The following is a 14114-nucleotide window of genomic DNA, read 5'->3' as shown; positions in this document are numbered from 1 at the left end:
CAATGTCATTGTGAATACGTGCGTTTGTTTGTTCCAAATTCCCAGTACAATATTATATCTTATTCCATAATTTCATGATCTCCGTTATGAATGCGCGACAATATATTACAGTGAATTTCGTCACGGATTTTCTGGATTTTCGCCTTTTCTATCCGGTCAGGTAAATAAACGTGCGCAAGCATTCTCCATCATTGCAGACGCAATAATGCTTCTTATGTGGGTTCTTTGTCGTTCTGACGCGCTAAATTTAAGTTGGTTTTGGGACCCTGATCCTTTTTAGACTTTATCATAATTTCAATTCGTGCAATATTCTGAACTACTATAGATATGAACGATGATCATTAATGCTCTTGGCTTTCTTGCCAGAATATCGACACAGGAATGCATATTTCAACTTGCTATTTCAGAAACGTATCTTAGGCCTAACCAACCCAAGAATTGTATTGTTGGCATACCCGACATAATGTTCAAGGTTCGATTATATGTTTAATTTATGTAATAGTTTATGCAGGCTATTTTTTCTTAAAGCTTATCAACTAGACTTCATTGGTACGATCATCCAATACCAATTTTCATGTATGAAAAAGTATTTTGTATAGAGTCGTGATGAAATTCCGCTGGGTCTATAAACGAGAACACGCTCTCGTGATATGACTTGGGTACTCGATGGGGATTAGAGAGAATTCATTCAAAATTCAGCCGAGCTTGCTTTGCGAAGCCATTTTTGAGTCATCCGCATCCAGTGTGGCCCGAGAAGGAAGCTTACAAAGTAAAGATTATAGCCTTACAATTGAAAACTATACATTTACTGAAAGAATATCAGTCAGGTAGGATAATTCACTCGCAGGAGAGCGTGTTGTTTACCGATCGCGTGTTACAGATTAGCTCGATACATATATCGTATTCAAATGTTTCCATGTTCCATTCAGATAAGAATAATGGCTAATATTTCAACTACCGTACATTCCATCGATCATCTGCTAAATGCCACTTCAAAGCCGTACGAAGTCGAAGATTCAAAGACCCTCACGAAAAATGAAGATAATACTTCATTGTTTATTTGCAACTCTCAAGGTATATTGTAGCACTCGAAACTGGTTGAATAAGGTTATAGGAATTGTGTTTTGAACAAATAGACGGAGAAAACTAATTTTTTATCCAGTTTTGTACTATAATATGATATGGGTTTGTTAGGAATTATAGTATGCTTCTGCCTATACTTTGTTTTAAATCTGGAAATTCATTTTTCGGAGAGTATATTGTAATTTGATTGTCTGTCTATAATCATCCCCTCAGAAATTTTAATTTGTACAGTGTATGTTTTTAAAGTTCACCGTATATACGCAAGCGCCATCTTCATACTGGAAAATGTACCGCCTACACTTTTAAGCATGGATGTCTAGTTAGAAGAGATAGTTTCTTCAAGAGCCACTTAAATTAAATATCACTGCAAGGAATACATTCATACCGCCAAATTGATACCATCCAAGATTTCCCACTGACTCCCATCAGAAACGGTCGTCAGTAAATGTAGTTAATCAAATTCGAAATATAGACATCATTATACGTCGGATTTGGTGTGATATAAATTCAACGCGTAGCGAATGGTGTATAACCATGTGCCATTTATCCCTTTGTGACGTCATGTTGTCTTTATAGGTCACAGTGTTCATTTGATCTCCCGTAATTCGGCCGACTCATGTACAGTTTCAGACACGCCGACCTGTGATACACCATTCACAAGGGCGGGTGATTGGAGCATTCGAATGAAAGGGGAAACGCGGCTCGACGTAACCTCGAAACAAAATGGCGGTGTCACGAATTCGGAAGAAGTTCAAAAGAAGTTCACTGAAGAGGCGGTGTTACCCGACGTGAAAACAACGGATTGCAACAAAACCGCTCATTCCGTCGCACGGAACGGTGGCAAAGTTTTCGACCATTCTGGAAGGCTAGCAAGCATGAAAAGAGCACCCAAAGATAACGAGAGGTCGCCTTCTGACAACAGAGACACGCAGCAAGATTTAAAACTGGGTGAAGAGTCAATAATCGAAATAAATGCACGTGAAATTGATGAAGAACACGAGCTAGACAGTGTGGAAATTGGAGACGATTACCCCAGGGCCGAATATCAATACAATAGCCGTCGTCCGAGTGAGAGCTGCTCAGCTGCGTCTAGCGATGCAGTCACGAAATCGCCAGAAAAGCGCAAACAGAGAAGATATCGAACAACGTTTTCAGCGTATCAATTGGAAGAACTCGAGCGTGCGTTTCAAAAGACCCATTATCCGGATGTATTTATAAGGTACGAGAATGGCATAGGTGTGATTACGGGTTTTTATTGGGAAAACGACATAGCTGGTGCTGAGCTTTTGGTGCAGCACGCGCCAGATATCGAGCGATTATTGCTTCAATATAAACGATTGCGATTACGATAACTTCTGAAAAGCGTGGCATTACTTTTATGATTAGGATTACAGCAAATTGTCGCATTGCCGCATAACCATGCCTGTCTATAGCCAAACATCAATTTCGCTATTCACAGTGTGACAATGTCGACGCAACATGTATAATTCTATAAAGCTTTGAATCCAAGCATTGTCATTCTCCTTCCACGAGCTCGGGGTACTTTCAATATACGGCACACCGGTGGTTCCCTCCACCATGCTAGCACATCGAATACATACGAATGGCCAGTTCGCCACTGACTACGCGCGGACAAATTCGTTACGACGCCATTGTGTGATGCAATAATTGCAAGTGAGGTTCACAAATCCGACATCCTATTGTCAGTATAACAACATGATACATATCGCACTATTGTTTGCACACGTCATAGTCACCGTAAAACTATAAATTGAGCAATTCATACCTTTACAATGCAATCGATTCTTTATGCAAAATATTCTATTACGATTGCTCTGAAATTGTTTCCAATGTAATCGATTACGAATAGTCGAAATGCTCTGATCATCGTCATCATAATCACAATCGACTGAGCACTTTCACAAATGCCGATTACACCACGTCTGCCATGCACTTTGGATATTAGGAAAAACTTTGCATGAAATTACGAAATCAACAACAGGCGAATAAAAAATGGTAAATTAAGTGCTGTTACCTCATGGCAGCACGCATAAGGCAACACTCTGGAAGGAACTCTCGATAAAAATCATACTTTAAACATCATTTAATATGCTCAGATATCTTGCTAGTTTGTTGCATGATTAAATGTATTCGCTGGAATTGACTCTTTATAAACGTTATTAACTCTTTTTGTGTACATCTTTACAGGGAAGAACTTGCAATGAGGATTGATCTTACGGAGGCAAGAGTACAGGTAGGCTGTCAAAATTCATGCTAAGTACTTAAGCTACAAGTTGTAGCCTGTACCCCTGTACGCAGTTTCCGTGCATCCGTGGCCGTAGTTAAATTAAACATTTCGGAAGGGCGAAATTTTTCAACAATGATGTGACGTCAATTAATGCATAGAAACATATTGAATACACACAACGACGCAATGTTCCGGAAGGCGGAGATGGCGTATTTTGCATGCAGGCTATACGGAGCAAAATCTTTTTCCAACTCATCAGTGTCCTGAACTCGCTTATTTGTTTCGCACTGACCCATGCATGATCCATACCGCAGTCAATTCGCATCCATCTTGGCTTGTCACAAACACGCCGCGTACATCTTTTCATTACATATATCGCCATGCGCCAGTAGCGTTATACAAAGAAATACATATTTTAATACGTGACTTCTTCATTTGCAACTGTTTCCGTGACAGGTTTGGTTCCAGAATAGAAGAGCCAAATGGCGAAAAAGAGAAAAACAAGGGGCGTTCGGAGCCGGATATATCGATCCGGACGTCCTCAGTCCCTACGAGCGTCTAATGGGCTTGTATCCCGCTGTGTCCTCCCTATGGAATCCGACAACTGTCGCCCACCGTGACCGTATCTTGAAACAAACAGAAAGAAATCCGATTCAACCAAGAACAGAAAAATACTCGACGCAACAACCTTTTGCAAGCCCACACGCATCCCATTTCCCGTTTAGACTATGTTGGAACCCGCTTGCTCTCGCGGCAGCATCGCTAGCGTGGCAGAGATCGAGGGATCTAAATGAACGTGGATTGAATTACGCACCCAGGTCGCGGCCGGTGCTTCCGTCGATATTTCCATTGCACCCCCAAAACCTATCAAGATCTCCAAGCTCGTCGCCGACCCTTGTTAACCATAAAACGCATTTCAATCCGGTTTGTCACCCTAGTTTGTTAAGTTTTCTTCCGTCGAGCATTGAAAAAAGAGAGATGTCCCATGTTGCGATCGACGCCAGAACAGAAAGCGAATTCAAAACATTAGGATGAGAATGATGATATTTTGAGCTACCGCATGCGGATAGTTTGACCCGTGTCGACTATGAGACTTATAGAGGCCGAATTCATCCATCACGTTTTTTGTCTGCTTTGTTTGATGAATCTTGGTAGAAAAGATAGATGGTATTGGAATATGTCAATCATATAAGAAACTGCCGATATCATTTACTTCGTTGAAATACAACCAAATATATAGGAAATCTGTTCCTCGCATTAGTTTGCGCACCTGTGTCGAATGTCGAATAAAATTACATATAGCAGAATATGTCCTTAGTATATTTTTTGCCCTTTTCTTGTGTCTAATATCCGAATAAGGAGATTATACCCGAATATCTTGATCCGTGGTGATTTCCGGGTTATTTCACGATCGGATTTTTTAATGTAGCACCGCGTCTGAGAGGGTTCAGTTCATAAATCTAGAACGACAGTATGTAAACGGACAAGCAATGAAAAATGAGGCAATATGTTGTTTGCGACCAGTTATAGGCCGGTACATGAAAAACGTAGTCCGATGTTCTTTAACGTAAGCTATAGTATCGAGATCGCGTATATTGAAACTGATTGCGTTTGTATTGATAGTGGACCGCAAGTAGTAATGCCGTTTTGACCATGTAGATCAGGGGTGGCCAACCTTTTTGGCCAACGGGATACTCTCGATTTTGCAAACCACTGTCTGGGCCACGGATGACCTTTTGTTTAGCGAGAGAGAGATTAGGGAAGGTAAGGCTTATCTTACTATGTACCAAAATCGCTGATAATGTTCTGAAGAATCAGTGTGCGTATTTCAAAGTTTACGAATGAATTCGGTCAATAATATCGGTACTTGCATCAGGGCTTTGGAGCCGGAGCCGTGCATTTTCAGCGGATCAGGAGCTGGAACCGGAGCTCTACATAAAATTCAAGAGCAGCCGGAGTCGGAGCCTGATCTGAAGTCGGTTCTATACAGGGCTTTGGAGCAGTCGTAAATATTAAAGTGCTCCAGCTCCGGCTCCGGAGCACTCTTCTATGATGAACTAGCTCTGGCTCCAAGCTCCGGAACTCATTGATACCACTGCTCCGGCTCCAAGTCCGGCTCCGCCACCTACGGTTCGGTTGTGGCCATTGCAAGGAACCATCATTTTATGGGGGTATGCAAAGTCCTGTGACGTAATAATTACTTCATGTCGTCTGTCGATGACGTCATATACGCACGATAGCGCAATTTACTCCATGCCATTGCATGTACATTGTACAAATGATACAGCATTAGAACAGTAAGGTGATGTTTTAATACCAGTACAGCGCTCCTTAATACCAAGCCATCCAGTCCACTTTAATCTTGAAATGGTGCGATTTGTTCAGATGTTCAGAAATGAGCGCATGTCGCGACTTTATCACCAGAAATCCACTTTTGACCAAATATACCCAATGACTTCAAATTCGATATTGGTGCGCTCGTTACCAGTCTGTCCGTCGTCGATCAAGTTTAGTGGAGTATAGAAGGTTCCCCTTCAAACGAATCAAATAAACTCGAAATTAGTGTCACTGACAATCTGGTGGCGCATCAATGTTTTAGAACGTAATTCAATATCTTGCACTCACTGCACTGTACGAGTCAGTCAGTAACCACCTATACAGGAAGCTCGCAAGTGACATTGCGCGACAATTCAAGAAAACGAGTGTATCAAGCAGACAAGAATGCATACACAAAATTGATGATTAGGAATTGGAAAGCACGCATCCAATCACTAATTGCCCTTTTATATTCAACACCATAGCAAGGTTGGGACATCATCATCATCATTGGTTTATTAGCAATTTTATCAGTTCCATACACCACAAAAATGCGATACAATGAAAAGACAGGAAGATGTCGAAGCGACAAGGAGTAGTCTAAATGACACCGCATTGACTCGCTCGCATCGCGGCAATTGTAGGCTGTGCGGACTATAATAGAGATCTGGGCTGCAATGTCATGGTTATTATCCTATGGCGTCGCTTGTACATTCGTCTCATTACTTATTAGGTATATTGCTTATCTCACATAAGCATCAATCCCGTTTTGTGACATGCATGGTTTCCATTACTTTTGAACCAGACAATTGGCCATCGGTGTTGTGCTGATTACGAATTTGCGGGTATACCTATAATACAGTAATTACAGAGTAAGCGCGACAAATCCAGCCTACCCAGGTTTGGAACCTATGTGTGAACATGAACATGGTTACTGGCTAGTTAGAAAATGTGGTGTCAACGAGGCAATAATTCTTAATCTTTCGGACGAATGTCGTAAAATTATGTGAATTCGGTGGCCAATTGTGTGGTTCGAAAAATAATGAAAACCATGCATGTCACAAAACGGGATTGATGCTTATGTGAGATGAGCAATATACCTAATTAGTAATGAGACGAATATATAAGCGACTCCGTAGGATGTAAGTCCAAAGGTGGTCAGTAACGAAGTACTTCTACTTGTTCGAAGTACTAAAGTAGCGTTCCTCTACTTCTGGTACTTACTCAAGTAGATATTTTTTTCGTTACTTCTGTTTTTACTTCGTAATAGTTTGTGAAATACTTACTTACTTTTCGCGATTTTCAGTTTGTCAAGTAGAAGCAGTCAAACTAAGGAATTTCGGGGCTGTTTTCACGTATAGTACCAACATTTAATTTTCATAAAAGTCATGTATTACCCAGAATTTTCGTTTCGCTTCGCGCACAGTAGGTATGGAGTGACAAATTTGTTTTAACGAAAGTATCGCTGAATACAATTTAGATGACGGGTTTCGTGGTTCCCTTCACACCGCATTGTCGCCTATATCAAATATTTCATCACAGTAAGTATGGCCCCCATAACGTTTGAAACTACCGTTTCGCAATCTAGCAAATACCTAATAAACTTATAGCAGCCCGTGACGTATCCTAACATGGAAAAGTGGAATTTGACATTTTAAAACGTTAGACCTGTTTTAGCAGACCACCGTTGAAACTTTCTGGGCAAAAGACATGAAATATATTTTCCGCTTTTTAGAAGTAGTACTTGTATTTTTCTTTCAATTACGAGTTTTAAACGTTGAGTTCTAATTATAGTTTTGATTCTTTTGTCTGGAGAACATACATGTTGAAGTATACAAGCAAGTGCAGCAATGCCTTATATTTTCCGAAAAACAGCTGTACACTATATGGCATTCTTACGATCTGCCATATTTTTAATTAACGTATGCCAATCGCGCAAAGCCGTACCCGACACAACTTCTTCGTATTGCCCTTCGACTGAACTAGCGGCCTTATAATACGGGGGAGGGGCGCCATGGCATGATATTCTCTAAAACGTGGTGTTCGAGTAAACAAAGGGTAGTAGTATTTCCATATCAATACTATCATTTACATCCCATGATGTGGACGACTGCTTATTCCGCCAAAATATGACACCTCCTGGGATGCATCAATTGGAATCAAGCTCTCTACATCTTCCGCATAGCTTCATTTGCAGCTTTTGACAGTTCATGCGAACGAATTACGATCGTTTTCACAACTACTTACTTACTTGAGTAGATTTAAAGTCAATCAATTCTACTTCTACTCAACGTAGTTTTAGGTTGCTTATGTAGGAAGTACTTCTAATCGTACATGAGTAGATTTATTCGTAGCTACTTCTGCTGCTACTGGAGTAGCTTTCTTGGCTACTTTGACCACCTCTGGATATGAACACGACCTTGCGGCACATGTTGATTTAGAGGCGCGCATGTCACACGCCGAGAAACATTGTCTCCTTTCTGACTTGGACGAGCAAATTCTTCGTTGATAGTTTTTAATTGTAGCGCCAAATTGGATAGTGTGTCATCGTTTTTACCTATGAATTGAAATTCATTCAAGCGCACGATCGTTTACTCCAGTAACGATTTGCGAATTCATCCTCATCGGTGTTGAATATAAGACGGCAATTAGTGATCGGATGCGCGCTTTCCAATTTTGTGTATTCATGCTTGTCTGCTTGTCGTATTCTTGAATAGTCTCGCAATGTCACTGGCGAGCTTGCATTATAATTAGTTACTGACTTGTACAGTGCATGACGTTGAATTAAGTTCTCAAATGTTGATGCACCACCAGATTGCCAGTGACACTAATCTTGAGTTTATTCGATTCGTTTGAAGGGGAACCTTCTACACTCCACTGAACTTGATCAACGACGGACGGACTGGTAACGAGCGCACCAATATAGAATTTGAAGCCATTGGGTATATTCGGTAAATAGTGGATTTCTGCTGATAAGGTCGCGACATGCGCTCATTTCTGCAGTTATATCTGAACAAATCGCACCTTTTCAAGATTAAATTAGATTTTATGGCTTGATATTAACGAGCGCAGTGCTGGTATTGAAGCAACACGACACTGTTATAATGCTGCATCATGTGTAAAATGTACATGCAATGGCATGGAGTAAATTGCGTTCTCGTACGGATATGACCACATCGATAGACGACACGAAGTAATTATCACGTCACAGGACTTTGTACGCCCCCACAAATTGATGGTTCATTGCGACGGCTACAACCGAACCATAGTTGCCGGATCGGAGTAGTGGTATCAATGAGCTCAGGAGCTTTAAGCTGGAGCTAATTCATCATAGAAGAGAGCTCTGGAGCTGGAGCTGGAGCAGTTTAAAATTTACGGCTGCTCCAAATTCCTGACTTACATATACTGCATGTATTGCGGGTCACATTTGTATCGCGGGGCTCAAATTGCAATGACAAGAGTATTTGACCGCGGGTTGCACACCAATAGACGGAAGTCTCCCAAAGGCCTCTCAAGTGATCCAAGGGATATTTCGTTCTCTAATAATTACAAATACAGTCAGACTCGTGTATGTTAGAGTTAGGCGTATCTTTAAATTTTTCGGGAGGGTTGCGAAAATGAAGAAATCCAGAGGGACATATTCGCTCGAAGCGCGAAAAACAATAAAGTGGAATCAATCGGCTGCAAAATACTCTACTTCATTCATGTTAATTTACAAAGATTTGCGAAAATGTAGGGCATGACCCCTTTCGCTAACCCTACGCCAATGCGTCGAAATTGCATTTTAAGGCATCAACATCCCACATTTCGCGATCAGGCTGATCAAAGTTCCGGTCTACTTTGAAATTTCACAATAAATCACGTATTGGCAATTCAATTTTTGATTATGTAACTAATTTCAAAAAATTACCGTGTTGGCCCACTCAAAACCTCCCGGCCACGGGTTGTCCAACCCTTCCGAAAAATATTGGATATCATCTGCAGTAATTAAACGGGAAAGAATCCAATTGTGCCGCGTTTATGACTGATTTGGAGAAGTTTTACATATCACCATGTATAAACATTAACAAGCTAGCTATACAGTACAGGATATTCTTGCATCTGAAAAATCGCCGCGATGTCGTTTTGCGTCACAGGCACAGGTAACCTTAGCATAGCTTAATGATTTTAAAGATCCATAAAAACTACTTTAAATTGAAATAAAAAATTTAATGTAAGAAATTAATGAAGTAGATTAATATTAGATGGTAAAAATGAAGTGGTGGCGGAAAGAAGTAGCGGGTCAACTAACAGGTTATAAGTTGTGCACGAGCGATTTAGTCACTCACAATACTGCTTTACTATCTGACCATGATGCGCGCATTTACAACATGATAAAAGAAAATGGTCGACAGTGTCAGGTACAAAACAGATATTGCAGAAAGGAGAATCAATACACTCAACTTGTAATAGATGCACTTTTAGGCGGCAATGACCGGAACGAAGGCAAAACAAAATATTTTCAGGTCGGCGCAATATTTGCATTGGCGATATTTGATCGAATACGGTTGTTTGGAAATTTCGACTTCCTTTCGCATTGTTTCTATATTCTGTGAAGCATCGGGAATGGATGATCTTTCGAATCTCGCTCTTCGCTTCCGAGAACTGGGCGACCAAAGAGGTGGTGTTTCAGAACCAGAGGTGGTCAAAGTAGTCACCGTCGCTACTCAAGTAGAAGTAGAAGTAACGCCTGAATTTCTACTCAAGTAGAAGTAGATGTGTTGGATCACAAGTAAGTAAGTAAGTAGGTATTCTACGCTTATTTTTGCCTACAAAACTGAAAACTGTCAAGTAGAAGTAGAAGTAGTCTAAAATCATAACTACTTAAAAAGTAGTGTGAGTCGGAAAAATCTACTTTAAGTACTTCAAAAAGTAGAAGTACTTCGTTACTGACCACCTCTGTTCAGAACAATATTAATTATAGTAGGCCTACAGACTGAATATAGAAAAATACAATTACCATTCATTAGACGGCTTATATGCGATTTTGAATAAATTATTCTTATCACATAGTTCAGTGCTTTCAACCTTGTTGAGTACCATCCGCACTTTTTTGCATAAAAAATTTCATCCGCACAAACCTATACCGAAAATTGTTACACTAAAAGAAAATGAAAATATGTAACAATATTTTGTTCAGATGTGCAACAAGTAGGCTACTATACGGTTTAGGCCAGGGCTCAGAACATTTTGTACGGCCCGCGACGGCAATTTGGATTTTCAAATATTCGGCAATATATTCAACTGCCATATATCTTTTTTTAGATTTGAGAACTTGAAGTTCGCTCTAGAAGTACTCCAGAAACCTGAAATCTCATCAAATTTCACTATCACGTATTCACATCACTTTCTAAGGGCCCCATGCAGTGGAAGATCAGCTATTGTGTCAAAATACCAATTCATGGTCATAAAACATGATGACCCGTTGATGATTTATGTCTCAAAATTGTGATTTGGGCTTGTGCGCGACCCTTCGTAAAATTACTCGAATTCGGACTTCGGAATTCGGTTATTTAATAAAAGGAGTCGGGTCAAACGGTAAAATCAGAGAAGGACTTGTGACTCGGAACGCCGTGACTTGGTACGACCATTGACGTAACAAACTATCAAACTGTCATGGCGAATAGCAATACATCATAAGACCGTAGCTTGCGTTGCGTATACGTGTCTATAGAGTATATTGCCATCTAATCAGGTGAGTATGGAAACTATTGGCATTATGTGGGTGAGGTAATCTTGATCTCTTTATCCATGTTTTTATCGCTGGTGGCGGGTATAAGGTAGTGGTATACGCTCCACAGCTGTAACAACAACGGATTATTTGGAGATTGGACACTTCTATTCTAAGGGTTCTTAATCAGGCGTCCGTAGACCACTTCGGATTACGAAGCACCACATCACGGGGTACGAGATGCATTGTGGAATTAGGCCTATGCTATCTAGAGCTTGAAAATATTTTGCAAACCAGCAAAAAGTGGAATATTTTATGGGCTAATTTATTCAACTAAAAATTATTTGCGCTAAGTGGATAGGCTTTTTGATTTTGATATAGGTACCATCAGAAATTATGTTGAAAATGGACAGGGGGTATACGAAGCATCTTATTGGAGTCACAAGGGGTACGATCGCTAACAAGGTTAAGAACCACTGCTATTGCCATGACACAACCATTATATTTAAATTGGTATTGTTCAGCTCTAATTAAAGGCAAATCGCACGGCGATGTGATTAGACTTCGGTAACGACCGAGCGAGATGGTGTAATGGTGATGCGTCCGGCTTCTTGATCGGTAGGTTGTGGGTTCGATCCCCGGCCGGGTCAGACCAAAGACTCGAAAACTGGCATCCGCGGCTATCCCGCTTGGCGGTCAGCGATTACGGATAGCATTTTGAAAAAAAAACGTGGGTGCACACGAGTGCTGGGATCAAGTCACTACCTTCGAGTCACGAGTCATTTCGAGTCATTGCGCATTTTGACTCGAGTCAAGTCACAGTTCAAGTCAAGTTGCCTTATCGAAGTATGTGGCATGATTACGTCATTGATTATGCGACCTTTCTGAAATACACATTGATTAGTCATTGAAACCGAACCGATGAACAAATAAAGAGTTAATCGTACAGTACACGCAAGAAGCACTGTATCGTTCACATATACACACTGCTAAACTACGTGAGTAATTGCATATAGCATCAGTCTATAGTTACCAGCCTAAATAGAGAATAGAAAAACGAATTGATAAGATGCAATACATTACCCATTGACAAATTGATATGACACAATTCGAGCCTGCGCTAGTGGTTGACGACTATATGAACTATATTCGGATTCAATTTCAATAAAATAAGAGGTTTGGTTGAGGTAAGAACAGAGAACAGAAATATACATTTTGGTACTAAATTACTTTACTACTAGTTTATGACAGCGTACGCTGTAAGCATCGATCACTTCGTTTCCGATCAATTATTTGTGAGAGAACAATGGAGGCTCAGTGAAATGTACGATCATTGAATAATTGGTCGCTCTCACGGTTTACACCAGCGTTTCGCGAAATATCCGAACATATGCAAGATACAGTGATTGTTTTCGACACCGATTACTTGATGACTTGAAATTGACTCGTGAATATTGCTCCGAGTCACGAGTCAATTCACATTTCTGATACGCCGAGTCAAGTTAAGTCAAGTCATTTTAGCAAAGTGACTCGAGTCATACGAAATAGGTGAATCGAGTCTGACTCGGGTCAAGTCATAGTCATCCCAACACTGGTGCAGACTAGATGACCGTACTATAAAGGCCGTATCGCATCTCCGTCGACAAAGCATTTCTCTCTCTCTCTCTATCCCTCTCTGACGTGATCAATACCCTACTTGTCAGGAGTATACCAGAAACCCGGATTAGGCTACACTGCTCAAATGCTCTGATATCAGATTAATCTTTGGTTGTTGTTGTTGTTTTTATTAACGCATATAATTGGCGCTTGCAACTCGTGGTTATTTGCGCCCACACAGTAAATTTCATAATCGCATAATGGCATGTCTCCATGAACTTCAGTCTTTTTTCGGGTCATTTGCTGCCTCCTTTCACGAGTTCGGCTCTCTCTTCGTCTGGGCTTTTCAATGCGCTGTATTACAGCGGGATCGGCGATGAGGAGCCCAGATAAACCTCCGACACATAGAAACATGGCAGAGCCGAATTAATCTTTGGTAAATTCTAACCTATAATTGTGGCACGTCACATGCTCACTAGATGCTCTATTATAACGCGACAGCTTTTACGATACATTTGTCCTCCGCTTGGTGTCTACAACTCATTATTTTGACAAATTATGCCCAGCACAAAAACAATTTTATTCAACTATTTGAAAATATCCTGTGCGCGAAGAAATATTTTGCACTAAACAAATAGGAATATTGCATACATATTAAGAAATCGCTCTGGTGCCGTGGCGACTCCAAATTGTTACCTTTGCGACCCATACTTTAAGAACCCTTAAAGGGGAAAATTGGATTCGCAGTTAATTGCCAATGTGACTTTGTAATGATGGTATTTACTACTATTTTCGTGCGTCGTGCTAATCGAACCGTTTTTACGGAAATAATTATGATGATTGTTCAGAGAAAGAAAGCCGAAAGTATATTTTACGTCATTTTTCCGCGTGTCGCAGGCTCAGACGGCTGATTCACTGTATGACTGGCACTACACCCGCTTTCGAATCATAGTGCTCAAATATTAATTCACTAAGACTGGTGTGATGCAAAGATTTTACAAAATCTACGATTAGTGGTGTGTGCTAAGTGGTAATAAGTCGATCAAACAAGTTTTTACAAGTGCGTCGCAGGCAAAAGTTTGACAGCCACTGCACTTGAATTTCCTATTCGGTTTATTGGAATTACTCCACGTCAAAAAAGTATCAATTATTATTTACGAT

At 40.5% G+C, this 14114-nt stretch overlaps 1 protein-coding gene across 1 annotated transcript; it reads left to right on the top strand.

Moving 5' to 3' along the window:
- The first annotated feature begins 901 nt into the window (after positions 1–901).
- Positions 902–4638, top strand: LOC145456322 (uncharacterized). Its single transcript, XM_080334398.1, has 4 exons — positions 902–1074; positions 1708–2302; positions 3292–3337; positions 3788–4638. Exons 1-4 carry the CDS (start codon positions 909–911, stop codon positions 4364–4366), a joined length of 1386 nt encoding a protein of 461 aa, XP_080190524.1. The 5' UTR covers positions 902–908; the 3' UTR covers positions 4367–4638.
- The last annotated feature ends 9476 nt before the right edge of the window (positions 4639–14114 follow it).

Source organism: Botryllus schlosseri, chromosome 14, assembly GCF_051294905.1.
Source record: "Botryllus schlosseri isolate E-star chromosome 14, Bs_hap1, whole genome shotgun sequence".
NCBI lineage: Eukaryota > Metazoa > Chordata > Ascidiacea > Stolidobranchia > Styelidae > Botryllus > Botryllus schlosseri.
This window is presented reverse-complemented; position numbering and strand designations above follow the sequence as displayed.